Genomic DNA, 24679 nt, shown 5'->3' on the forward strand with positions numbered 1-24679 from the left:
CTATAATATTTTAATTAAAAGTAAAATTAAAAATAATTTATAATGTCCAAAATTGATTCTTTACATGCTTTTCGAAAATGCTTATATTTCCCTTTATTGTGTTCTTTCCCATGTTTAAATCAATTCTGCTAAAAACTTGCAGAACATTATTATTATTGTATAATATATAAATAAAAATGTTTTCAAAACTGATTGTATTTCTAAAATACTCCCTTTTCCTTATTCTGTTCTTTGCCCATGTTTAAAGCCATTCTTCTGAAACAACGATAATTGTATGATATATAATAAAACAGTAAAATTTACATATGTTTTTCTAATACTTTGATTTCCCTTTATTCTCTTAATTTCTACAGTTTCTATCCATTTTGCTGAATTATTGTTATTTTTTGTATAATACATGCATTAAAAAATGATTAATATTGCATCCAAAATTCTGTCCATATTAGTATTTTGAAAATTCTAGCTTTGCTTCTTTCTGGTGATTTCCTGTCAGAACCTGAGGTGGATGGAGTCCAGTGGGTTCGTGTGGACAGACGGTCTGCAGGTTCTCTTTGTGTTCCAGAGACTGGGTAAGCCGTCCCTCAGACGTTAGCCAAACCCTCAAAAGTTAACCCTTGCCTGTTACTGGTTTTGTATCTCCCCAGCTGCTGTGTTGTATTACTACTTCTACAAACGCACGACCGAGTACCTGGGAGACCCCAGACTTTACGAAGACTCCCCGTGGCTCCGTGATGCATTCGCTAGAGCACCACAGTGAAACCAACCCAAAATGGTGCACCAGGAACCTTAACGTTGTGCATTAAAAACCATTTCAGGAAACTGAACGGATGGACTCAGTCAGAGCCCCGCCACCTTAAAACAAACTTAAAACTGTAGGAAAGAGCCAAGATGGCTTCTGTGGTGCACAAGGGCAAATGGATAGATCACATTTTGTGTTTTTAATGATTGAAGCATAAGACGTCTGAATATCTCTAAACAGATTTTAGGTGTAAAGCTACAGTTATCATAAATTGCTTCTTACCTGTTGGTTGCGTAGACATCTTGTTGTGTAACATTGTAGAACGTACAAAAATGAACAGCTTTGATCCTACGAGAGATTTCGTTTGCCTTTGAAACGACGAGTGGAATTTGGTCTGAGTAATTGTGTATTATTTATGTTTTTTGTGTATCATGCCCATTTTTAAAACATTTTGTTTGTAATATGACACACAAACTGACACGCGTTCGGCATATTTCCAGTAAATTATCGACGAAGCATTAACAAAGTGCCTCAGTGTTCACCTAACACTGCACAAAGTGAGTAAACAGCAGAGCGTCAGTGCACTTGTTATGCTGTAATAGAGATCATATTCTTCTGGTGTTGTACTAATAAACATTTTCCACTGGCCTGATTCATGTCTCTGATGCTTGAAAATGTACTCTCTCAGGCCATCCGAGATGTATATGAGTTTGTTTTTTCATCAGACCCATTTGAAGAAAGCAGAAAAGGAAAACCTGTGAAGCGGAAAGCTGCATGTTTGTTAGAAATAAATCCAACATCAAGGTGTTATCTTATCTGAATCAGGAGAGAAATATGCTCAGATCAGATTCAAGAGAAAACAGTCCAAAAATTTTAAAACAAATATGTGGGTGGATTTTGATGTGAGAGAACAACAGGAGATGGACTTTATCACTGGAGGAATCTTTATTATGGACTCATATTTTGGTCAGAAGCAACGGTTTCAAGTTAAAACTTCCCAAAGATGGATTGTGTTGTTCTAGCATCACAAGAATTTAACTGATGGACTGGATTACTTGATGTTTTTATCAGATGTTTAGACTCTCATTCTGATGGCACCCATTCACATCCATTGGTGAGCAAGTGATGCAATGCTGCATTTCTCCAAATCTGACCAAACTTTTTTTGGGGGGTAAATTTTCTTTCATTTGTCATGGCACATGGCTGTAGTTGCTTTATCTTGGAGATCTCCACACTGGCAGACTTATTTTATTCTGGTCAGTCAGATTAAGCTTGGATTGGGGTTTTACGCTCTATAAACCGCCTGCAAGACACAAATAGCAAGCTATGCTTTAAAATAAATCAGCCAGCTCACACCGTGTGAGGATTAACACAAGGAACATACTGTTGTTAATTAGAAAACAACAATAGATCACTCAAAAATATATTTTTGTCCTCATATGTCCTCACCCGCAGACCATCCAAGATGTAGATGAGTTTGGATTCGGATTAATTCAGCATTGCATCACTTGCTCATCAATGGATACTCTGCAGTGAATGGGTGCCGTCAGAATGAGAGTCCAAACAACTGATAAAAACATCACAATAATCCACAGCACTCCAGTCCATCAGCCAAAATCTGCTTGTCTGCAAGAAACTAATTAATAATTAATCAGATCAAGCACTGTTTGTTGATGAAGCACTGTTAGACATAATTACATAATATCCTATTATTAAGGTTTGAAAAAATATAATTGAATAATTGAATGTGAATTAAACATACATTTACACAGTTATTTATTCAGCAGATACTTTTATACAATGTGACTTCAAATGAGGTTAAACAATAAAATGTCTAAAACAGAGATTTAAATAATGAAAATAATCCTCGAGAATAAAAACATCTCTAACGGTGGACACATCAAATAAAAACCAAGAATCGTTTTTGATTTTCTAACAAAAACAAGTTTTATTTGTGAAATATTAAGCCACAATCCCACCCATCATGCCAGTGCAAACTCCATCCAAACTCCCAGCGCTTCTGTGCTAAAGTCTGAAGTCCCAGAAAACACGTTCTGATCACCTTGGAATGTTTCCCTGTACATGTCATCCCACAGCCTGACAAACACAAATACAACAAATATAATAAATATAAATCATGTCCAGTCTGGAAAATTCAGGGACTGTAAATACAGTCATTTCAAGGATAATATATATCAACCGATCGAGCTACAGACAGAGTTTATATACTTAACTAAAACTAAAACCATAAACAAACAAACAAAAAAAATGTTGACCATATCTTATTCCAAAGCAACATTACTCATTTTAATTTTGTATTTTAAACTGGTGTACTAAAATACAACTGAATTACAAATGAATAAAAATTACACACAAATGAAAAATAATGAGAAAACTAGTAAAACTTTACCAAAAATTAAAATACAAATCATTAATTAAAACCAATGTATGGAAGCCTGTTTCTATCACAAAATAAAAAACACAAAGGTAACTGCAACTTTTCTTGTAGTTTTGAGTTTTTGTGTTAAAACTAAAAACCATAAAAAAAACAACTTTTGCTACTTTAAATTAATATTACTCAAATAATATATGCGCACATACACACACATACTGTATTTTTCGCACTATAAGGCACCTTATAATCCAGAGCGCCTTATATATGGATCAAGGCGCTCTGTAAAATTGTTGACATTCCCTTTAGCACAGCTCCATCTAGTGGATGCATAACACAAACCCAGTCAAACGTTTGACTGCAGTATCTTCTATTCTATGCGCTTTATAATCCTGTGCACCCTATATATGAAAACAGTTCTAAAATAGGCCATTCATTGAAGGTGCGCCTTATAGTGCGGAAAATACGGTATATACACATACAGGTGCTTCTCAATAAATTAGAATATCAAGGAAAAGTTCATTTATTTCAGTAATTCAACTCAAATTGTTAAACTCATGTATTAAATAAATTTAATGCACAATGGTGTTTTTTTTTTTTAATGTGAGCCAATTAAAATAACCAAAGACTTAAACTACTTCATTCTGTGTGCACTGAATTTATTACATGAGTTTCACAATTTGAGTTGAATTACTGAAATAAATGAACTTTTCCATGACATTCTAATTTATTGAGAAGCACCTGTATATATACATAATATATACACATAAGAATGTCAATTCTAATATATACATTCAAAATATGTACATTCAAATGATTAATAAAAAAAGTGACTCACTTTCAGACATAAATGCCGACCCACAGTAAGAGGAACAGAACGCCGAAGCCCATGAAGAGCGAAGCCACCAGAGAAATCAGCAGCTCTTTGTACAGATCTCGCGTGTACTTCGTGGACGTCACTTCATATCTGACCGAGAGTCAAGGATGCAAATATACAAACACCTTTTCATCTTCAGTTTACAATCATATTTCTGATTCCTAAAATGCAGTTCTGTGGTAAAGAAGGATACACAAAGAACCAGGCGGTGAAGAACATGCCGATGGCCATCAGCACTACAGTGAGGTGAGGAAACACTGCAGGGTTCACTGGACTGGTGTATCTAGTCATGGCTTCCAGCTCCTGCACAGAAAACCAGTCACACACTTACTGAACATCTGAAATCAGACACCTGGACATGTCCAACAATGTGCTAAACAACACATGACAGCTAGAAACCAACAGTAAACATGACATCAAGAGACTGGAAAGAACAGGAGTGTAAAAGTGCTGAACTGAAATTGATTACTGATAACTAAGAGACATCATTTATAAACAAACACTTTCTGAACAGAAAAACTTATTAAGTTATTAGTGCAAACTCGATTTAAACACGTCTTTCTGCATAACAACTATTATATGTTTAGATCATGCTTATATACATACATATTTACGTCTAAAAGCATGCATATTATATTTGTACAACGTTAATATCTGTCTGGAGTGCAAAGAGGACTCAGCTAACTGTAGCTAACGGCTAAAGCTACCAAACGGAAGCAATTTAACAAGACAGACGCGATTAGAGAATATACTAGACACGCTATTTAGAGATTGAAGTAATTTCTGGACTCTCTATAGTAATTTACCATCGTGTGACAGGTGAAGACAAAATTTGTCTGACCGCAAAAAGAGCAAAACAGCCACGTAAGTGAAGAGTGACCGGAAGAGGAGTGACTCACGGCACAATACAAAATAAAGGTCTCAACGCTCCATAGAACGATATTTATTTGTAAAAAAAGAATATATATATATATATATATATATATATATATATATATATATATACACATATACACACATATATATATACACATATATATATATATAATATCCATATATATATTTTAATGTAGTGGTCTTTTCATTATGGCTCCCACACAAAGACGAATTTAAATTTAGTATCCAGAATTTTTATTTATTTATGCATCATGCTTGCATGCATTTGTATTATGACATCAGTACACATACATGTCAAAAAAGTCAGACAAATTATGCAGACGAACTAAAAATAACGATTATGTATCAATATACAACAGAGGCTTTCAGAAAGCTCAGAGAAAGAATTGGAAATGACAAAATGTACCATAAACACAATAGTGAATAAACAGTTTTTAATATTTTAGGTCTTACAGGGCTTAAATCCATAAAGATAATAAAAATAAGAAAATATTTTTGTGTCAGTGATAAACGGGATGTTCCACCCCCCCCCCCCCCCCCCAAAAAAAGATATTTAAAAAAGTAATTTTTTAAATCAAATTTGTTACGATTAACAGAGAACAAACTAATCATAAATGTAGGTCAAACATGCTATGAAACGAATCTAATGACGAGTAAAAAGAACAGAAATAAAGGATACTGTTGTACATAATGAAATATGAGTTATAAAAAATAATAAAAAAACAAACTGAATTCTCACAAGAACATTTAGAAGACTTTTCATATATTACAGAGTTTTAAATGCCACAGAAAACATTAGAAGAACAATATTTACAGTGCATAGTTTGCAAGTGCTTCCACAAGAGGCTGGTTTATTCATGACAGAATATGTGATATTCCCAATGATTTTTTAAAAATAGCCATATATTAGATTTCTAAAGATCATTTCAAATGTTTAATACTCAGAATCAGTATCATGCATTAGTATGGCATTATGGAAATTTTAGTGCACAAAATTTTTAGTTAACACTCCTGGTTCTCTTCTTGATTTTACCACGACTAACATGATCACATATTACCCAGCCGTACAAAGACTACATTATGGCTTTCCTTACTGCTTTAAAATATTCAAACAGTATCTAGTACATCAAAATGAATGGTATACAAGGATAAGAAACAAACAAAGACAAAAAGACTCTAAATATGGTGATGAAATGTACATAGGGCTGGATTACATGAAAGTCATTTTTCTTCATAAAAGACAATGAAATTAGTTTTGTTTAGAAACACTGAAAGTTTAGGACATTGTCTGACAAAATCTCTGAGAAACCACAGAGATCCGCTCTAATTTTGAACACAATCATTAGTTATGGCTTAAAGTATAGTATGCAGAGCAGCATACTACGTAAATTCAAAACAATGCATTAAAAAAATGAAAGAATATACACTGTTAAAGAAGGAAAAGGAAAGAATAAAATAAAGAAAGTACCGTAGTAAAAACTCAATTTGCAGTGTTTCCTGACAGGTGTTTAAAATCCAGTTTAAGATCCAGTGTTTGCTGTTGGTTCCAGTGAGAAGTCTTTCCAGTTTAACAGAGACATCCAGTGACTCTAATTTAGACAAATCCAGTAGTTGCTTTTATGGCTCTTGCTTTATTTTTATACACTGTTTCCTTTATATCTGTATCTTAACTGTTTCTCTCCAGTGAATGCGACAGCAGAACTGAGGCCGTTAACGTAAAGACTCTGCCTGTTTATTATTAATGCTAAAATCCTTCATAGTGTTCGACAGCAGTTATGAGAAGTTTAACAAAAAATGAGGTAAACGACCTAATTTGTGTCTCATTAATAATGAGCTGGTGCAGTTAAAGCCATTTCCAGTGTATAAATAATCAGAGACCAAGAAAAATAAAAAGACTTGCATGCAGATGGTTCATTGTAAAGACTTGTATTAAGAATGCAAATGAATGCTTCTTGGCAGATTTGGAGAAATTTAGCATTAGCCATCAGAACGAGAGATTTCTTGCCAAAATATAAATCCATAATCCATAATAACAATTCATCTAGTGATAAAGTCCTGTTGTTGTCTTACATCAAAATCCACAGAGATATTTGTTTAGAATGGTTTTCAATTGTAAACGGTGCCTGATCTGTGCATATTTCTCTCCCGATTCAGGTGATACAATTTCTTAACTGAAAAAAACATTATTATGAATTATGGACTCATATTTTAGCTGGAAGCGATGGTTTGACATTAAAAGGATGTATTTGTTACATTAACTGATGGACTGGAGTGGTGTGGATTATTGTGATGTTTTTTATCAGCTGTTTGGACTCTCATTCTGACGGCACCCATTCACTGCAGAGGATCCATTGGTGAGCAAGTGATGCAATGCTACATTTCTCCAAATCAGTTCTTATGAAGGAGAAACTCATCTACAATTTGGATGGCCAAAGGGTGAGTAAATTTTCAGCAAATTAAATTTTTTGGGTGAACTATTGCTTCAAAATTCAAAAACAATCCAAATTTAATGGCATTTAAAGGAAATGCGAATAATGTGCATTGCTGAATCATGCACAAAAAAAGTTTTAAGAGGGTAAATTTGGTCCTTTTAGATTTCATGTTGACTGCAAGTGCATTTTATGATATAACAGTCAATTTCAGATAAAGACAGAGAGAAGCAGAGAGAAAAGACTGCAGAGTGTGAACTCCACCCAAAAGTCACTAACTGGTACCTGTTTATATTATATCCTGGCAAATCAAAAAGACAATTAATATATAAATGTTTGTGTGTATATGTGCAAGTGTGTATAAAAGCAGTAATATATAATCGAGGTTAAGGCTAAGTGATCTCTGAATATATTTTTTTAATGCTAATTTTTTTTTCATCTGACGCAAATATGCCTAGAACAAACACAGATAAGATGTCATTATCAGCTCACTCAGATAAAACAGTCTTTGAATCTCTGGCGGTGATACGAGTGGACAGAGGAGAAGTTGAAGCTGAATAGCATGAATCTTGACGCTGCTTAGCATGTGCTTTGAATGAGGAAACTGTACTCAGAGCACTGCGAGGACACATCGCCATCTTCATTGCTACATCCCGTTTGACTCTGTAAACAGAGAGCACGCATGGTTAACTTATCCACAACAATGAAACACAGAGTCTTAACCATGCAAAATAAAAATGCATGACAGATCTTTTTCAAATAATACTGTGAAGTCTGATTCATTTTTGTGAACTGATTCTTTTGCACATTCCATGTGAATCAAGCAGTTTAAAAGAATTCATGTCTGGTTGGTGTCTGGTTAGGACACATTGAAAGAGCAAGAGATGAACCGTCATGTTTGAAGCTCACTCACTGAATGTGACACTCGAAAATAGTAGGTGACCTCTTGAAAAGGCATAACAGGAAGTGACCACAGGTGGCTGGTCCCCTGTCAGAAAAGAGGTTTGCATGTGACAACCGAAGCATATTTAAGGAGTGACATTCTCAGTTACTGCAAGTGCAACATCATAATAAACGGGGACCAATAATCTCACCGCTGTATAAGCGCTCCGCTCTAGTGAGAAAGAAGCTTCTGGTTGATTTGGACAAAGTCGCCCCCTGGTGGCTCCACACTGCCACACCCAGACCTCCTCAGAGGAGCTTAAAGGACAACAAGAGATCTAGATGAGTCAGAAGTCCATCAGGGGTGATTCCAGGGTCAGAGGATATTCGGGATAATCCCTGACATCTGTGATGTGTCTGAGGATATCCACTGATAAAAAATTTTCACCCTTAGGCCACCTTTAGGCTATCTTATAGTTTGTTTCTTTATCAGAACAGGTTTGGAGAAAATAAAGCATTACATCACTTGCTCATCAGTGGATCCTCTGCAGTGAATGGGTACCGTCAGAATTAGGAAGTGGAAGTGAGGAGGAAGTGTTATTATGGGCTCGTATGTTGGCCAGTTAAAATGTCTTGATGAATTTGTTTCTTACAAACAGTTTAACTGATGTTAACTGACTGATTATTGTGATGTTTTTATCAGCTGTTTGGACTCTCATTCTGACGGCACCCATTCACTGCAGAGAATCCAAGTGATGTGATGCTACATTTCTCCAAATCTGATTTCAAATTCATTTACATCTTAGATGGCCCATTTTGTGAAATATTCCTTTTAGGCCTAATTTCTTATTAAAAAAGACTTCTCAATATTACTGGAGCAAAAGCCTAAAAATGTGTTTATACTCACATCATGTGCAGAGTAATGTAAGACATAGATGAGTTTCTGTCTCCATTTAGAAACAGAGTAAAGCTGCAAACGAATAAAACACATCAGCTCAGAAGCCTGAAACATCAGTATAATGTCAGTGAGATATTATTATACAATCTGAACACACACCTGCAGCTCTCAGATGAAGAACAATCAAGCGTTCTGATCTCCTGATCCATCTCCAGAATGTGAAGTTTGCTTAGACATGCTGGTGGATTTCCACCTGTGTATAAAACAAACATTAAAAATGCACAATTTATTTGTGCTGATTTTGATGGAAATATAAGATTAAACAATGTTATGATGGTTTAAATAAAATTTCATCTCACAGGAAAAAAAAATCTTATAAAAAATCTAATACCTTCTAGTATTAGAGTAAGTAAATTTAATTTATTGATTCTTTCAATTAATTAAATCATTGTTTTATTTCACTTAAATATATTTACGCCAGTCCATGTGAGTCATGTTTCATATATTAATTTTTTTTTTTTATATATGTTGGTAAATAATGCTATTTATTTTCATGCATTGTTATGTTGATAAATGTAACTGGCTAGATTTGTACTGTATTTCTCTTCTTGATTTTTAAAGCTACTCTTATTGAAAAAAAAATTACGGACATTGCAGAGAAAATACAGATATTAACTATTGTCAAAGGCAGGTTTATAAATGTAATTAAATATAAAAATGAAACAATAAAAAATAAGATTCAAAATAATTATACATAAAAATGTAAATGAAATAATGTTTATTTTTAAGAGTAAAATAATTTTAAAAGCTACTTTGCAATTTAAAAGGGTGATGAATTTTTTCAGAGTAAATAAATATATTAACTATAGTTATGATTTATTACTATAGTAATGATAATTAATTATAAAAAGCAATTCAATCTGATTGAAATATATATTTTTTATTTAAATTAAATGTAATGCATAGTTTTACTTAAATATAAAAATAAAGATAAAGATCTATATTTATTTATATATGTGTCTCTACCTTGTGTGTTGATACTGCGCTGTCTCCGGGACGGTGGCTGTTGTCCACCAGGCAAGCGTTTGGTTGCTCCACTCAGCTCTGGAGACTGAGGCGGCCGTTTGCTTTTACTGAGGAACAGAGGAGATGATGTGTGACTCAGTCGGTTCTTGTTCCGGCTGTCTTTGTCCAGTAAGCGAGACTTTGCCTTCTTGTTAATCGTGGCCTGGGTGGGAACGCCAGTGCTGGAGTCTGAGAGAGAGAGAGAGAGCGATACAGTGAGAGAGAAACTATACTGTATAATTTGAAAAGAAGGTTTGAATGAGCTCTTTTTCTATTCAATCCAACAAAAAGAGCAGTACAGAGAAGCTTTCATAAGATAATATGACAAGACATCACTGAGTGTCAGTTTACTGATTCATTAATTCAATCATTCATCAAAATGATTTATTGATTCAACCTGAAAGAGAATTCGCAACTCATTTTACTTAAATAATGTGGTGCATTTTCTGAGTGAAACACTGGTCTTTTTAAACAAATGTAGAGAAAGACATGTAATAAAAAGTAGATCAATTTTAATTTCATGCTAACATTTAAGCTAACACTGATAACACTTTACTTGAATGCATTATTAAAGTATTCATAATGTGCATTATAATGCATTGTATATTTTCTTTGCATTGTATTACTTAAGTTAGAATGAATTATAATTTTTGCAGATTTGTTACATCGAATATACTTTCTAAAGGTGTAGCAATTAAAATATAAATATTATAATGTCTAACAATTATTGTTGAGATTCTACAGTGCATTAAGGCATAATAATGCATTTAAATACTTCTTTAATGCATTACATATAAAAGCTTCAATTAAAGTGTTACCAAGTCATTTGTTTGAAACTGCTCTGATGGCTATCAATTCACAAACTTTCAATTTGCCAAAAGTTGTCATACCAGGAGTGGATTGGTTGTTGCCTGGGAACAGACTGATAGTGGCTGATTGGTTGGTTGAGGCAGGTGTTGAATGATGACTGGACAATGATGGCGAGGTGGAGTCTGTAAACAGATAATGAATGTCTATCAAACTAATCATCAAAATATGCAAATACCATGTGCATTGTTCGAGTGTTTTCTGGCACCTGGGGAGAGAGTGGATGTGGTCACTCTGACAGAGGAGAAAGAAGTCTGATGAGCCGAACCCACAGCAGAACGAGACCTGCCGAGACAAAGAGAGAAATTATCATATCAGAAAAGTAAAGAAGACTCTTAATTATCTCAGTTGTTTCTTCCAGATTAACCGACATTAATGGCTCAATCTTTGCTTAGATTTGCCAAGATACCAGTTTAAATCAAAATTCAGAGATCTCAATATGAACCCAAACATTTCTCATCAATCCTCATTTGTCTCATAAAGAATACTTTGAAACGAGAAGTCTTTGAAAATCTTCCAAGCAACACTGCCTTTCAAATGCTTGCAGCCATTAAAGATTTTTTTTAAAGCAATGTTTCAAAGATTCCAAATGCTATTATAAATAAAATAAATGCTGTTCTTTTGAACTTTCTTTCATCAGAGCATCCTGGAAAAAATAATCACGGTTTCCACTATATACTGTTTTCAACATTGATCATAATAATAAACGTTCATTCAGCAGCAAATCAGAATATTAGAATGATTTCTGAAGGATCATGTGACACTGAAGACTGGAGTAATGATGCTGAAAATTCAGCTTTGATCACAGACATAAATTACATTTTAAAATATATTTAAATAGAAAACAGCTCTTTAAAATTGTAATAATATTTCAAAATATTACTCTATTTTGATCAAACTAATGCAAGCTTGGTGAACATAAGAGATTTCTTCTCAAAAACCTCTGAGCAATACAATTTTCCTAAAAAGTTTTTTTTTTTTTTGGGGAAATGTAGGACTGGAAATCTTTCCGTGTTGTATTTGAAGATGAAGTGATAGAGAAACAGAGAGAAAGGAAGTGGACAGCATACCACAGACAAAAGGATGGACAGAATGTGAAGGTTGCAGTGAGGAAGGGCGTCCAAGAGACGAAGAGAAGGCAGTGGGATGCAGAGCTACAAACGACTCTGATAAAAATGAGCAGCAGATCAAACGAGAGCATACAGAAATAAAGAAAAAGAGCTCTGAGCATGACATGGCGACGTTGGTACATACCCCTCAACATCACTTATGCTTCCACGGCGTTGAAGATTGAGCACATAGAGGATGGACATGGAGATGACACTACAGAACAGATGATAATGTGCATGAAACACTCAAAATATTCATTCTAATGTTTGGGGTGAATGATTCCCTCCCTCACCTGAAGGTCATTATGATGACCAGCGCCAGGATGGTGCCCTGCATGAATCTGTGACTCAGGCAGCTCTGCTCTGGGTCAGACCGCTGCAAAAACAACAACAATCATCTCATCTCATCCCATCCAATTCTACTCCATCCCAGTCCAAATTATTCTATTCTATTACATTCCTCTCATCATATACCACCGATTCTGTGCAAATCCTATTCTTTATATTTGTATTCATATCCTATTCTATTAATCTATCCCATTCCATCTGATTCTATTCGATCCTATATTATTTTATTCCATTCCATTTGATTCTATACTATACAATTTGATTCTGCTTTATTCCATAGGATTCTATCCCATTCAGTATAATTCTACTCCATTCCCCATGATTTATATCATATCCTATATGATTCTATTCTATAAGATTCTATCCCATTCAATGATTCTACTCCATTCCCCATGATTTATATCATATCCTACATGATTCTATTCTATTCCATGAGATTCTATCCCATTCAATATGATTATATCTCATCCTACATGATTCTATTGCATTCAATATGATTCTTTCATTTACAATATGATTAGTCACACAATAAAAGTCCTATTATTCAAGTATAATTTTTGTAACAGTTTTTTTGAAAACCAACAATCTCAACACTGATGTTGTTTTTTTCACCTGCAATGAGATATATAACATCACATCTCATTCAATTCCATTCCATTATTGTTTTTAACATATTAATATATTATTAAAGTGGAAGTCTGTTTTTAAATCATACCTTGCTTCCGGTCTTTGTTGTTTTTTTCTTGAGTGGTCCACTTCCTGTTCTGCTAAAATAGCTTCCTGATTGGCTAAAAAAAGAGAGCATATTTCTTCAGACATTCTAAATTTGAAAGTACTCAAACTGATGCATGTGTGAGTGCACAGCTTCATAAACACACACCTGACGGTTCCCCCGCTCACGGTGCTCTTCATGCTGTCTAGTCGGCGCAGCTTTGCGAGCTTTCGGCTCCAGCGTTCAAGTTCGTCAATGCGAGTCTCCAGATTATCAGTGAGTTTGCAGAGCTCCTTCACTGCTCCCACGTTCTCCATAAAGATCCGCTCCTGCAGAATCAAACAGACACATAAGAGAGAGGCAGGGAGACTGTGTGTGCATCTGTAAGAATGTGTTTGTGTGCTCATACTTTATTGACCACCAGTAGATTAGGGATGGTCTCTCCGTTAGCACACACCACGTCTCCTCCCTCCTTCACAGCCTCCGGCAGAATCTGCTGGACCTCCTGAGCGATGACCCCTGATAACACACACACACAGTTTTACAGTCCTAACTACTAAATAGTGACTTTAATGGAATGATCCTTTACGAAAAATTCTGTACTGTCACCTTTCACCCCATATTCAAAAGGAGACAATAAAGAATCATTAACAAACTAAAACTTTAAAAATAAATGTTTTTGATAATTGAAATAAAGCTGACGTAAAATTAAATCTAAATATTAGATACTTTTTTTTTTTACTAAAATGACTAAAACTAAAAAAAAATGAAAAATGAAGCCAAATAGAATAAAATACCTGAAAACTGAAAATATAAAAATAAAAATCTAATTCAAAAGAGTAATAAATGTACATAAACAATACTAAAATAAAGACTTATTTTGCATTAATTTCAGTAAAACTAATTTTTTTTTTTCAATTTAACATCATTTTCATCACAGTCAAGCATATTTTCACCAACACAAATTATCATTACTGTCCAGATACAGTGATGACACATTTTTGTTTCTTTTAATTTTGGGGTGAAATATCACCCCAATTGGGAATTTAAACTGGGATTGATCTGTGGGGACAATACCAGTCTCAGAAGTGGCATCAATGCCCACCGTGGCTGCAAACTCAGGCTTATACTGATAATGCACCAGCCTCATTTGGGAAATCCTCCTCAGGTTATCAGTGGTGTCCACCTGGAGAAAGAGAAAAAAAGAATGAGAGATACCTGTGGATTGTAAAAGAATAAACGAATACAGCTAAATTATTATAATATGAAAACATGACATTTGTGCCATTAAAAATGTTTGTAAAGTGGTTCAATGTTCTTAATTGTCAAAACGGCTCTATAGCATGTGTAAGGAGAGATATGCACACACATACCTCCTTTACATTCTCTTTGGCTCTAATATCAGAAGGGTGCACAAGGGAACCCATGACCTTCACATTGCCATGGATAACCAGAGCCTCATCCGGCCGGTCTGTATTGATGCCCACCCGGCCGTGATGATACACCGAGTCCTGCAGCTGCCCTCTCTGCCACAACACTTCACTGTCACTCTCAAATTGACCCGGGTTAGACGCCTGAGAGACAGAGAAACAAAGAACGAAAGAAAGGATTAAGTAACAGAACAATGATTTAAGTAATTGGCTGAGAAGGGAAGGTGTTACTGCAAATTCAGTTGCCTTTTAAATAGATTTACACGTAAAGCTTCAAATAAATTTTTCGCATACAATTAAGATTTATGATGTCTTCAGAAGTTTTATTTCTCAATTAGACTAAACATTCAAAAATGGCATCACAGAAACTATTACTAAGACAAAAGTAAATCAAAAGTAAATGCAACAAGTAATAGTGATAGGTCAGAGATGGATGGCACACAGAAATAAGTTGTGATTGGAGGAGGTCGATCAGACAGATCTGACCAGACTGACAGCGGTTACCCTGACGATGATCCTCTCGGAGACTTGAGCCGCCACAGTGTAGCTCAGACTGTGACAATGAGCCTGAAGAGCAACTACCAGCATGAAGTACCTACACAAAATACAAATGCAAGTGTTTTAAATGAAAAATCAAGAGGATTAGAGGGATATTCTGTGTTATTTTCATCTTGTGGTATTTCAGTATTGACAGTATTTGGAGAAATGTAGCATTCCATCACTTGCTCCCCAATGGATCCTCTGTAGTGAATGGGTGCCGTCAGAATGAGAGTCCAAATAGCTGATAAAAACATCACAATAATCCACAAATAATCCACTCCAGTCCATCGATTAACATCTTGTAAATTGAAAAGCTGTGTTTTTTTAAGAAACAAATCCACATTTTAACTTTAAACCATTGCTTTAAAGCATCATCCATAATCAACAAAAATGCTTCCTCCGGTGAAAAGAAATCAATCCCTGTTGTCCTCTCACATCAAAATACACTGACATATTTGTTAAGATCTCTTTTGGACTATTTTTGCTTGTCACCTTTGGTTGATTTGTGTATATTTCTCAGACGATACGTTTTTTTTTTCATGGGATACAGCAATATTATGGATAGAGGATTTTATGGATTTTACTCCACAAGTCATTAACTGATGGACTGGAGTGGTGTGGATTATTGTGATGTTTTTATCAACTGTTTGGACTCTCATTCTGACGGCACCCATACACTTCCAAATCTCCAAACACATTTACATCTTGGATGGCCTGAGGGGGCAGTAAAAAAAGTTGTAAATAAACCTAGTTAGCATTATTTTATCATGGTTATATTTCATACCTCTGGTCAGGGTTTGGCTTGCCTTTCTTTCTCATGTTATTAGCTGTGGTCTCACTGAAATGGAGACGTCCCACCGTTACTTTGGTCACCTGCTCTGGCGGCAATGTCACTCTATAAAACAAATAGTTTACATTTATGTCACAGGCCACCTCAAATCCACACTCTTAACACATAATATTGATAAATATGGTGAAAAAACCTACAACACTGGTTTAAAAGGTCTTTTGCTCCGGTCAGACTGTGACTGTTCCACATTAATGGACTGATTCATCGCTTCCAACTGGAAGACACACAGATAAAACATGCTAGAACAGGCAAGAGTTTATAGACAGTAGTGGAATGTTTTCTGGTTGTTTGGTTCACCTTGACCCCATTGAGTTTCAGGTAAAAGCATTCAATGGGCTGTAGCCCCTCACTGGTCTTGACATATTTGGGATCTCCTGGCATCCCGATGTACACGGTCACTTGGAAGTGGTTCTTCTTCTGACACACAAATGCATCATCAGCCAGGGAGAAGTTAAAACCCTTATCTGCATCCACCCTATATGTAGGCATCGGACTGGAGAGGCAGAAAGAGAAAACTAAAATTGCATGAAGAAGAGAGGGGTTGTAAAATATCTTTGTTACATCTATAAGAGGACTTTAGGGAAAAATACCTAAATGAAAGTAAATTATGATTTTCTTTCTTTAAAGTAAAATAATATTATTTAGATGATTTTTAAGATGATTTAGATACATTTTAAGGTTACTGTCAAAAACAATACCAGTATCAAAATCTATTTCTAAATATATATTTTTAAATGTATTATATGTTATATATTAAATCATATAATATTTAAAATACATGTTAATTATTATAACTAATAATGATTAATTATCTAGTTTATTTTTTTTAGAAATAACTATTAAATAAATGAAAGTGATTACATTCAATCTATGTACTACAATAGTTTGGTGGTGTACATATTTTTTTATTTCTTTTTTTACATGATCTGTTGACACAAAAAATATTGAATATTTTAGTTTAGTAATGAATATTGATGTCATTTATTTTCTGTTAACTAAAATAAAATAAAAATGTAATCGTATATATATCACTATCAGTGTTTTCAAAATAACTTTGAATTTAACTGTTATTTTTATATTACAATAATATATATATATATATATATATATACACACACACATTCAATTATGTAAAATATAATAAAATCAGTTATTTTATGAATAATTATTAACAGAAATTTTAAGTATTTTGTAAAATCCACAACAACATCAAAGTTTGATAATAATTGTGAAAAAAATCTTTTTTTGTACGTAAATGTATTAAAATATATTTAGAAATTTTTTTTCATATGAAATCATTTCTATTTATCACAACAATTACAGAATGACCAATGTTCTAAGTTCTAAAAAGACTATATGGTGGTACAAAACTTAAAGTCATGCCACTTGTGCCTGATCTTTCTCTCTCTGTTCATCCTCATTCCTCTTGTAAGCCAGATCTCTGCTCTTGCTCTCACTCCTACACGCTGCTCACCTCATAGGAATTCCCTGGCCTCTGCCATCTCTCTCTCTTCTGGTTCTTTTAGTACAGCCTGATACCTCCTCCCTATACCCCATTAAATCCCAAACACACACTCTCGCCCTCAATGCATTTCTCATTGCTTTGTCATAAATCTAAATGCAGAGGTGGATAACTCCAAGGCAGCACCCACAGTTCTTTTCCACTGGAGTCGTATAATGTAGTCCATTTGTTCTGCTGGTGTGGCTGCCACTTTATACACTGGTAGTTTGGATCCAGGTATGAGTTTTCTGCATCCTGCATCAAACCTGTGAAAGCATGAACACATTTACGTCATGTAGTTCTGAAAACCCTTATGAAACAAAAATATATTGCAGTATATTGGAAAATATCATGTAATATATTAGGCATATATTCTTATATATATTTATTTTTTCCAATATATTGCAATATATTGAAAGCGCCAATCATTTGTATATTTTGCAATATATTATGTAATATATGTATCATCATTATATTATTAAATGTATTCAAATATATAATATATTAGAAAATAAAAAAGGGAAAATAATATATTACAATATATCACAATATATTTTAAGAAATATATTGGTAAATATATTTTCCTTTCGTAAGGGAATGCAGTTGTGTTGAGGTACCTGTGTGTGTGTGTGTGTGTGTGTGTTTATGTGTACCTGGCTCTTGTTTGATGATGCCTGTGAGGATCTGAGAGTTGAGAGTGCTGTTGGGAGAGTCTGAATGTTTTCTCTTCTTTGTTGGATGCACGGGAATCCCACTGGAGAAACACAGAGCATTTATTTGTTGATGTGGAAAATAAATAATTTAGGTCATATTTTTTAAGTCCCCTGAGCAATGAAAGAGCAACCACTAAGCAATAAAATGTTTCTCTGGTTCTCTTTCTTACTCTGGTCCTTGTGGATGTTGTAGGAGTTGATGAAGCATCTGACTCTGTTGCATGTCTCCGCCCCCGCTGCTGGCTGGACCAATCGAATACTGTGAGATCATAGGCTCTGGCTTAAGGTACATGTCCCGGTGCATGCTGGGATAGTGGGGGTGTGTAGGGAGAGGAGGAGGACTGGTCATGTGACACATGTTCTCGGGCGTCATTGTCCTGAGCATGTGTGGATCTAATGTGGAAAATGAATAAGCAGGCATTCAGTTACATTTAATATTTCATAACATTTATGCATAAGTTCTTATTCTTCCCCCTCTATTCGTGAATAATTTTTCATGTACACATTTACTGAAAATATATTTAAAATTCTGAAAGAATAACGAAACAACTTTCTGTGTATGTTGTTGGTTGGTGGACTGAACTAACCGTTGGCTTGCTGGGGTGAATATGGCTCTGAGCTGGAGTCAGGAGGGGACTCGGGTAGCGTTCTGCAAAAACAGTAACATTAAATACATTTTATATGCATTAAACACATGCCAGCATGAGTTACTGTCAGGAGTGGTCTGGTTGCCCTGCAACTGCAAGGTACTCTGGGTTTTAATGTGCTGCTTTGTTTATTAGATCACAGCTCTCCTCAACAAGACTCATGTTTTAATTAGAAACCAATCAGAAAGCTCACTAACAACATAGCTGCTGCCTTCTTTTGGGCAACCATATAAAACGGCATTAGTGATTGCTAAGTGTGTAAAGATGTATTTGGTACAGGTCTTTCAGTTCGGTACGCATGTGTACTGAACAAATACAGTGTTGTTTTGACCACTGCATGAGGTTAACTTCATTGGAAACTTCCAGTTTTACATATTATTACTTTTGATATGAAACAAAGTCTCATCTTTCAAATCGATTTTCAGAAAATTCAAACAATAAATTATGTTTTGATGCTATTTTTACCAACAAATAGAAATTGTATAAGTTAGAAGTAGATGTGCAATTTACATGTTTGCATCATTTTTTTAAGCTGAGTGTTGATTATTTTGTTTAAAAATAAATAGTAATTAAATTTAAATGTGGGCTTTGTTGTTAATTGTAACCCTATACTAATGTAAAAGAGCTCCCTATTTTAAATCAGAATCTGAGTTAGATTTCTATCCCTAAACAAAATTTAAATACACGTTAAAACCGAGGCATGTACCGAAGCATCATGTTTGTGTACCGTTACACCCCTAGTGATTGCACAACTCCTCACAGGTTATCAGGCCTGACCCGTTGCGTCTCAGCACTTAGTCCCAGTTCTCTCCTCCGTCTGTCTTACTCAGTCTTTATTTGAGCTCCGGAGGGTTATCTGAGGTCATTCAAAATAAAGAGGCGGGGCATATCAAAAGGGGTGGGGCAAACTATTTGACGTACTATGATTCTGAAATTGTGATGAAACATCGCTGTTGCATATATTGAATGTATCAGCAGAAGCTCAAGATGTTCATAACTAATACATATGAATTTGTAGATTTTTGTATAATCTGTTTACACCCCACAGACAGACTATTGTGCTTACAGCAGCTTGCAACAATTTTACATTATCGTGAATTGGTAACCAATTTGTATGAATTTGTAGCTCTTCATACGTTCTGCTTATGTCCCACTGAGGGTTAGATTTAAGGGTGAATATTTTTTCTTAAAAAATTAAGCATTCCTAGCAAATCGAAAAAGTTGTGCCTTCTCATGATAAGTTTGAATCTATTCTACTCAAATTTGACGTACTATGATTCTTGTTGTGATGAAACTGTGCTTTATTGCCCAAGACAATTTATAACTATTTTATGTTATCATGAAGTGGTGTCTAATACACATGAATTTATTTATTTTTTTTATGACTCTCCGGGCACTTTCTCTTAGAGCCTTCAGCAAACTTCCAAGCCCGTTAAAAGATTACTTAAAATTATACAAATGAATAAATTATTATTAATATATCTAAACAATCTAATGCTAATCTAAATTGAAATGTATTTTTTTAAAGAAAATACAATAAATGAAACATAATAATTATAATAATAAATATTTTTAGTTTTTACTTGTTTTAATCATGTAAATTTGTTGTAAATGAATATATATTAAATTATTCTATGAATTTGTACGTTTTCGTACATTCTGCTTATAACCTACTGACAGTTAGGTTTAGATGAGAACCTATATACTTATGTTTGTTTTTTCTTAAAAATCTGTTTCTGTACAAATAGCACTGTACAAATTCATACAAAATTTTCTCATTAGAAAAGTGTTGCCATAAAAGAAAAAAAAGGCCAAAAAAAAATCCATCTGTTGACACATTTGCTCCTTTCTGCTGTCTCTTTCTCTTACCCCGGTGCGTACTGTCCGCGGTGGTCTGGTTTGACGTGTGTCTGTTGGTGTTGGGGTGTTTGGCTCTGCTGTTGCCCCAGACAGGGGTAGTTCTGTCTGAGGTGGCTCAGTGGGGGTGGAGGTGGATAGGGGTTTTGGCAGGGGTGGGGCAGAGACAGGACGGTGCCCTGGCGCAGGGGAATGGGTGGGCTCACGCCACACCCTACCCCCCCTGAAGAGGATGCCCCGGCCTGGGGCGAGGGATACTGAGGTCCTGGGGTGCTGTGGACCTCTGTGAAACAACTAGAGGAGAAAAAACATGATTTATTATCATCAAAATAAGCACATCATCAGAACACAGTGGTACAAGCTGTTTCCAGATTCTTACATATCAGTGCTGTCGTCCTCTTTGCTGATGTATTCCTCCAAGATACTCGTGTCAATGTTTGTTGGCTCCAAAGAGCTGTTAATATCATGACCTGCAAGGGAGAGAGAGGGAGAGAGAGGGAGAGAGAGAAACAGAAAGGTAGAAGAAGAGAGTGAGAGAGGAGGATGAGTATCGTGTTTCTACCGTGATTAAAAACAGTTTCACAACACCTCTTATTCAGACTCCAACAAAAAAAGCTTTGTGTGGCTTGCAATACTTCTGATCATTTGTTTGATAGTTTAATAGTCAGATTGGTGAGGGATCACAGATGAGGTCAATGGAAACATGAATGTCTTGGAGGACACAAATTGTAAACAACTCAAAAGGAAGCTCACTTGCGAAAAAAGTTTGATTTTATACTGCATTAAAATATGGCTTTTCGCTCTCCTCCCATCCATACCTCTCTATGTATCTCCCCCCTTTCTCAAGCTCTTTACCAAATCTCTCCAAATCTCCCCCACATGACCCATCGCTGTAATAACTCCAGTGCAACACCTGCAACAGGTCACTCTCACACAGGCCGACTGACCCTGCACACTCAACCCAAATAAAGCACATTTTCTTCGATAATCTCTTGCATAATCTTTCTCTTTATGCATTGTATAATAGGCTATATTTAAAAAGAGGATTGTGCATGCTTTTGGGTTAATGTATTAAAATACAACAAATATATTAGGGATTCAATGATACAAATTATTTTGGAGTTAAACTTTGCAGGACAGTCGATCGCCAGGAGCAGGGTTGGTTACCCCTGATATATATATATATATATATATATATATATATATATATACACGCACACACACACACATATACTTTTGCTTTACAATCATACATTCATAACCTAAAATCATGATATTGAAATGACAAATTCGTTTTGTAATCCTTTTTGTTCCTCAGTTGCTTTGGATTAAGTGCCCGCTAAATGCATAAATGTAAATGAGGAATGAATGAAATCACAGAAGTGCAAGTTTCAACAACAGGTAGCCTACAGATATGTGAATTACACAAAGAAAGCAAGGCAAGGCAGCAAAGGATGGAGAGAATGAGGGGAATCAGCCTCAAGGTCAGGCGGAGGTGTAGTCGGGTATGTAGAGACCCCCACTAAACCCCTCTCTTTCTCTCTTTGATAGATTAGGCCACTAACGAAGACGGAATGTGAAGAATTCCAGTGTTAGTGTTGGGAAAACTCTCTGGTCCACCAGCCTCCCACAGCCGAAGAGGGTTCACATCCCACCCCAGTGGATATCCGGCCTAGACAGCACCATTTACAGAAAGCCAACACAATCGTGACTCACAAAATATCCCAAAACAGTTTCCAATAACTTTTTATCGTGGCCAATTAACAGTTTTGACACCTGATCTACCCGTGAAACGTCATTGATCATTACTGTGGATGAGAGCTTACTCAGACTTATCCATTTAAAAGCCGGTATAGGCCTGTCAGTGTATATTTACACTAGGAATAAACCAAGAGTCGAACAAATCTCTTCTCATAAGCTATTTGAGTGATTGCAACTGTGCTTTAAAAAATAAATATATATATGTTTGTAAAAAATGAGTGCTGAAACTTCTGCTCTGTGGGGAATAAATAGCACTGATGTAATGTTTGTAGGTACAGTGGTTGAGCTCTCTATTCGGACAGTTTTATGAGTGTGCCAGCAGGGCAGGGAGAAACAGAGAAGGATGATTTTACTAAATAAGATCCAGATGTTTCCATCCTCCTGTGTTAATCTGCCAGGCCAGCACTGATAACAGCTGCAAGATTGACTGACGGGAACGAGAGTGGGGGAGAGAGTGAGAGGGCAATGTTGTAGGACAGAAAAAGAGAAGGAGGTGATTTTAACAAACAGAAGAGAAACACATGCTTTGTACTGTTTTGTAAATGCATCACCGAGTGGCCAAACTAAAACCACTCCCTTGAGAACTCATTAATCACAGTCAACTATATACCACACATCCCATCCTCCATCTCTCTCTCTATCTCTCTTTACCTCCCTGCGTACTCTACACATACATATATGCACTTGTTCTCTACATCTTTGCCTGTGAAACTGATTATTGTATGCGAGATCTTATGCATGTTAATCATTAAGCTCTAATTCACACCAGAGTAAAGTATGATAGAGCGAAGTCCATTATATAATCAAACGGTAAACACTACCCAGAATGCCCTGGGTTCCTTAGAAAGACCAAAACACACATACATCATCACTGTGATCAATACAGCATTCATCTGAGTATCCACACAGTTACAGAGGAAAACATTCACTCAATCATTGACCTGAAGATAACTGTAAAATCAGACAAAACTTTTACCTGATATTGTCAAAAGGCTTAAGAGAATCTAAAAATGAAAATAAGTTTTTCCAGGACATTTGACAGATTTTCTAATGACATTCAAATTTTTATGTCTTAGTTTATTTGTTTGATTTTGTCACTTTTATCATTATTATTATTTTTAAATGTCTATACCATTTTTAATGATCTTATTTCAGTTTTTTCAGTAATTTTCATTCAAGTAAAAACTAAATAAAAATAAGAAAAATTTTACAGAAAATTTGCCAAAATTAAAATTACTTGAAGATATTTTATATTTAATTTTATTTTAGTTAATGTTTATTTCAATTAATTTCTTTTTATGGTTTCAGATTTAAAACTGTAATAAACCTGCTTTTAACTGTTCAATCATAATGTTACAGTACTTAGACTCAATTAAAAAAACACCTTTGCTCATTTGTAAACAAGTGCTTGCACAACCACAGATTATTTTATTTTCCACTCAAGCCGAGGCTGGGGTGTGTGACATACAATATATCATCTGTGATAATATGTTTAGTGTTGTTTTGATGTGTAATCTGACATTATCGAGAATATAACAAAAACACACAGAGAGTGCATGCATACACTACGTGACTGAGTCTATTAAAATGCATTTAGAATCATCAAAATTCAAATCATTTTAGACTGTTGGCGGCAAAAATGCCTCTGTATGTATTTTATATTTATATAATTTAGTATAGTTAATCTATAATGTCATACAAATTGATTGTATCTCAATGACTCACTCATTAACATTGACTTGCTGTCACCTAGGTGGTTTTAATTATATTTTTTAGATAAGATTAGTTTCAACTTTATTATCATTGCACATTTTTCACCATCAAGTTAGGCACATCAACCATAACTCCTTCAAAAACAGCCAGAAACCTTGGAGTTATGACTGATGATCAGCTAACTTTCTCAGACCACATTGCTAAAACTCTCTTTATTCAACATCAAGTAGATCAGGCCCTTTCTTTGTGAACATGCTGTACAACTCCTTGTTCAAGCTCTTGTTCTGTCCAGGCTGGACTATTGCAATGCCCTCTTGGCAGGTCTTCCAGCCAGTTCTATCAAACCTTTAAAATTAATCCAGAATGCAGCAGCAAGATTAATTTTTAATGAGCCGAAAAGAATACACATCACACCTCTGTTTATCAGTTTTCACTGGCTCTGCACCCCTTTA

The 24679-nt window shown here is 35.0% G+C and overlaps 3 protein-coding genes across 5 annotated transcripts in view; 1 reads left to right on the forward strand and 2 right to left on the reverse strand.

Annotated features, from left to right (window-relative positions):
• Window positions 1-1391, forward strand: part of LOC132133671 (transmembrane protein 138-like) — a 2684-nt gene extending 1293 nt beyond the window's left edge. Inside the window, exons 3-4 of the mRNA XM_059546574.1 lie at window positions 494-569; window positions 645-1391. Of these exons, the coding sequence (XP_059402557.1) occupies window positions 494-569; window positions 645-757 (189 nt within the window). The 3' untranslated portion in view covers window positions 758-1391. The remainder of the gene's footprint in view (window positions 1-493; window positions 570-644) is intronic.
• A 1269-nt stretch (window positions 1392-2660) lies between these two features.
• LOC132133259 (transmembrane protein 258) lies at window positions 2661-4934 on the reverse strand. Its single transcript, XM_059546057.1, has 4 exons — window positions 4815-4934; window positions 4202-4311; window positions 3970-4098; window positions 2661-2836 (listed from the first exon to the last, which is right to left on the reverse strand). Exons 1-3 carry the CDS (start codon window positions 4815-4817, stop codon window positions 3972-3974), a joined length of 240 nt encoding a protein of 79 aa, XP_059402040.1. The 5' UTR covers window positions 4818-4934; the 3' UTR covers window positions 2661-2836; window positions 3970-3971.
• A 2354-nt stretch (window positions 4935-7288) lies between these two features.
• The window catches only part of LOC132133263 (myelin regulatory factor-like), a 35654-nt gene continuing 18263 nt past the window's right edge, over window positions 7289-24679 (reverse strand). The window contains exons 3-28 of one of the 3 annotated variants that reach the window (XM_059546065.1): window positions 21133-21223; window positions 20766-21047; window positions 18837-18898; window positions 18420-18642; window positions 18190-18290; window positions 17688-17802; window positions 16333-16528; window positions 16173-16249; window positions 15970-16080; window positions 15141-15240; window positions 14589-14789; window positions 14293-14401; window positions 13625-13734; window positions 13384-13544; window positions 13219-13291; window positions 12449-12531; window positions 12301-12369; window positions 12117-12212; window positions 11255-11331; window positions 11070-11171; window positions 10141-10368; window positions 9274-9367; window positions 9124-9186; window positions 8429-8534; window positions 8248-8322; window positions 7289-7997 (exon numbers count right to left, since the gene is read on the reverse strand). In XM_059546065.1, coding sequence (XP_059402048.1) covers window positions 7914-7997; window positions 8248-8322; window positions 8429-8534; window positions 9124-9186; window positions 9274-9367; window positions 10141-10368; window positions 11070-11171; window positions 11255-11331; window positions 12117-12212; window positions 12301-12369; window positions 12449-12531; window positions 13219-13291; window positions 13384-13544; window positions 13625-13734; window positions 14293-14401; window positions 14589-14789; window positions 15141-15240; window positions 15970-16080; window positions 16173-16249; window positions 16333-16528; window positions 17688-17802; window positions 18190-18290; window positions 18420-18642; window positions 18837-18898; window positions 20766-21047; window positions 21133-21223 — 3089 coding nt within the window. In that variant the 3' untranslated portion in view covers window positions 7289-7913. The remainder of the gene's footprint in view (window positions 7998-8247; window positions 8323-8428; window positions 8535-9123; window positions 9187-9273; window positions 9368-10140; window positions 10369-11069; window positions 11172-11254; window positions 11332-12116; window positions 12213-12300; window positions 12370-12448; window positions 12532-13218; window positions 13292-13383; window positions 13545-13624; window positions 13735-14292; window positions 14402-14588; window positions 14790-15140; window positions 15241-15969; window positions 16081-16172; window positions 16250-16332; window positions 16529-17687; window positions 17803-18189; window positions 18291-18419; window positions 18643-18836; window positions 18899-20765; window positions 21048-21132; window positions 21224-24679) is intronic. The other 2 variants (XM_059546066.1, XM_059546067.1) reach the window with 2 other exon arrangements.

Source organism: Carassius carassius, chromosome 50 (genome assembly GCF_963082965.1).
Source record: "Carassius carassius chromosome 50, fCarCar2.1, whole genome shotgun sequence".
In the NCBI taxonomy this organism is placed as follows: Eukaryota; Metazoa; Chordata; class Actinopteri; order Cypriniformes; family Cyprinidae; genus Carassius; species Carassius carassius.

Bases quoted from the DNA above. Each gene is read 5' to 3' on its own strand.
- LOC132133259 (XM_059546057.1), bottom strand. The intron at 4,099-4,201 runs GTATCCTTCTTT...ACTCTCGGTCAG, and splicing joins TTCACCGCCTGGTTCTTTGT to ATATGAAGTGACGTCCACGA.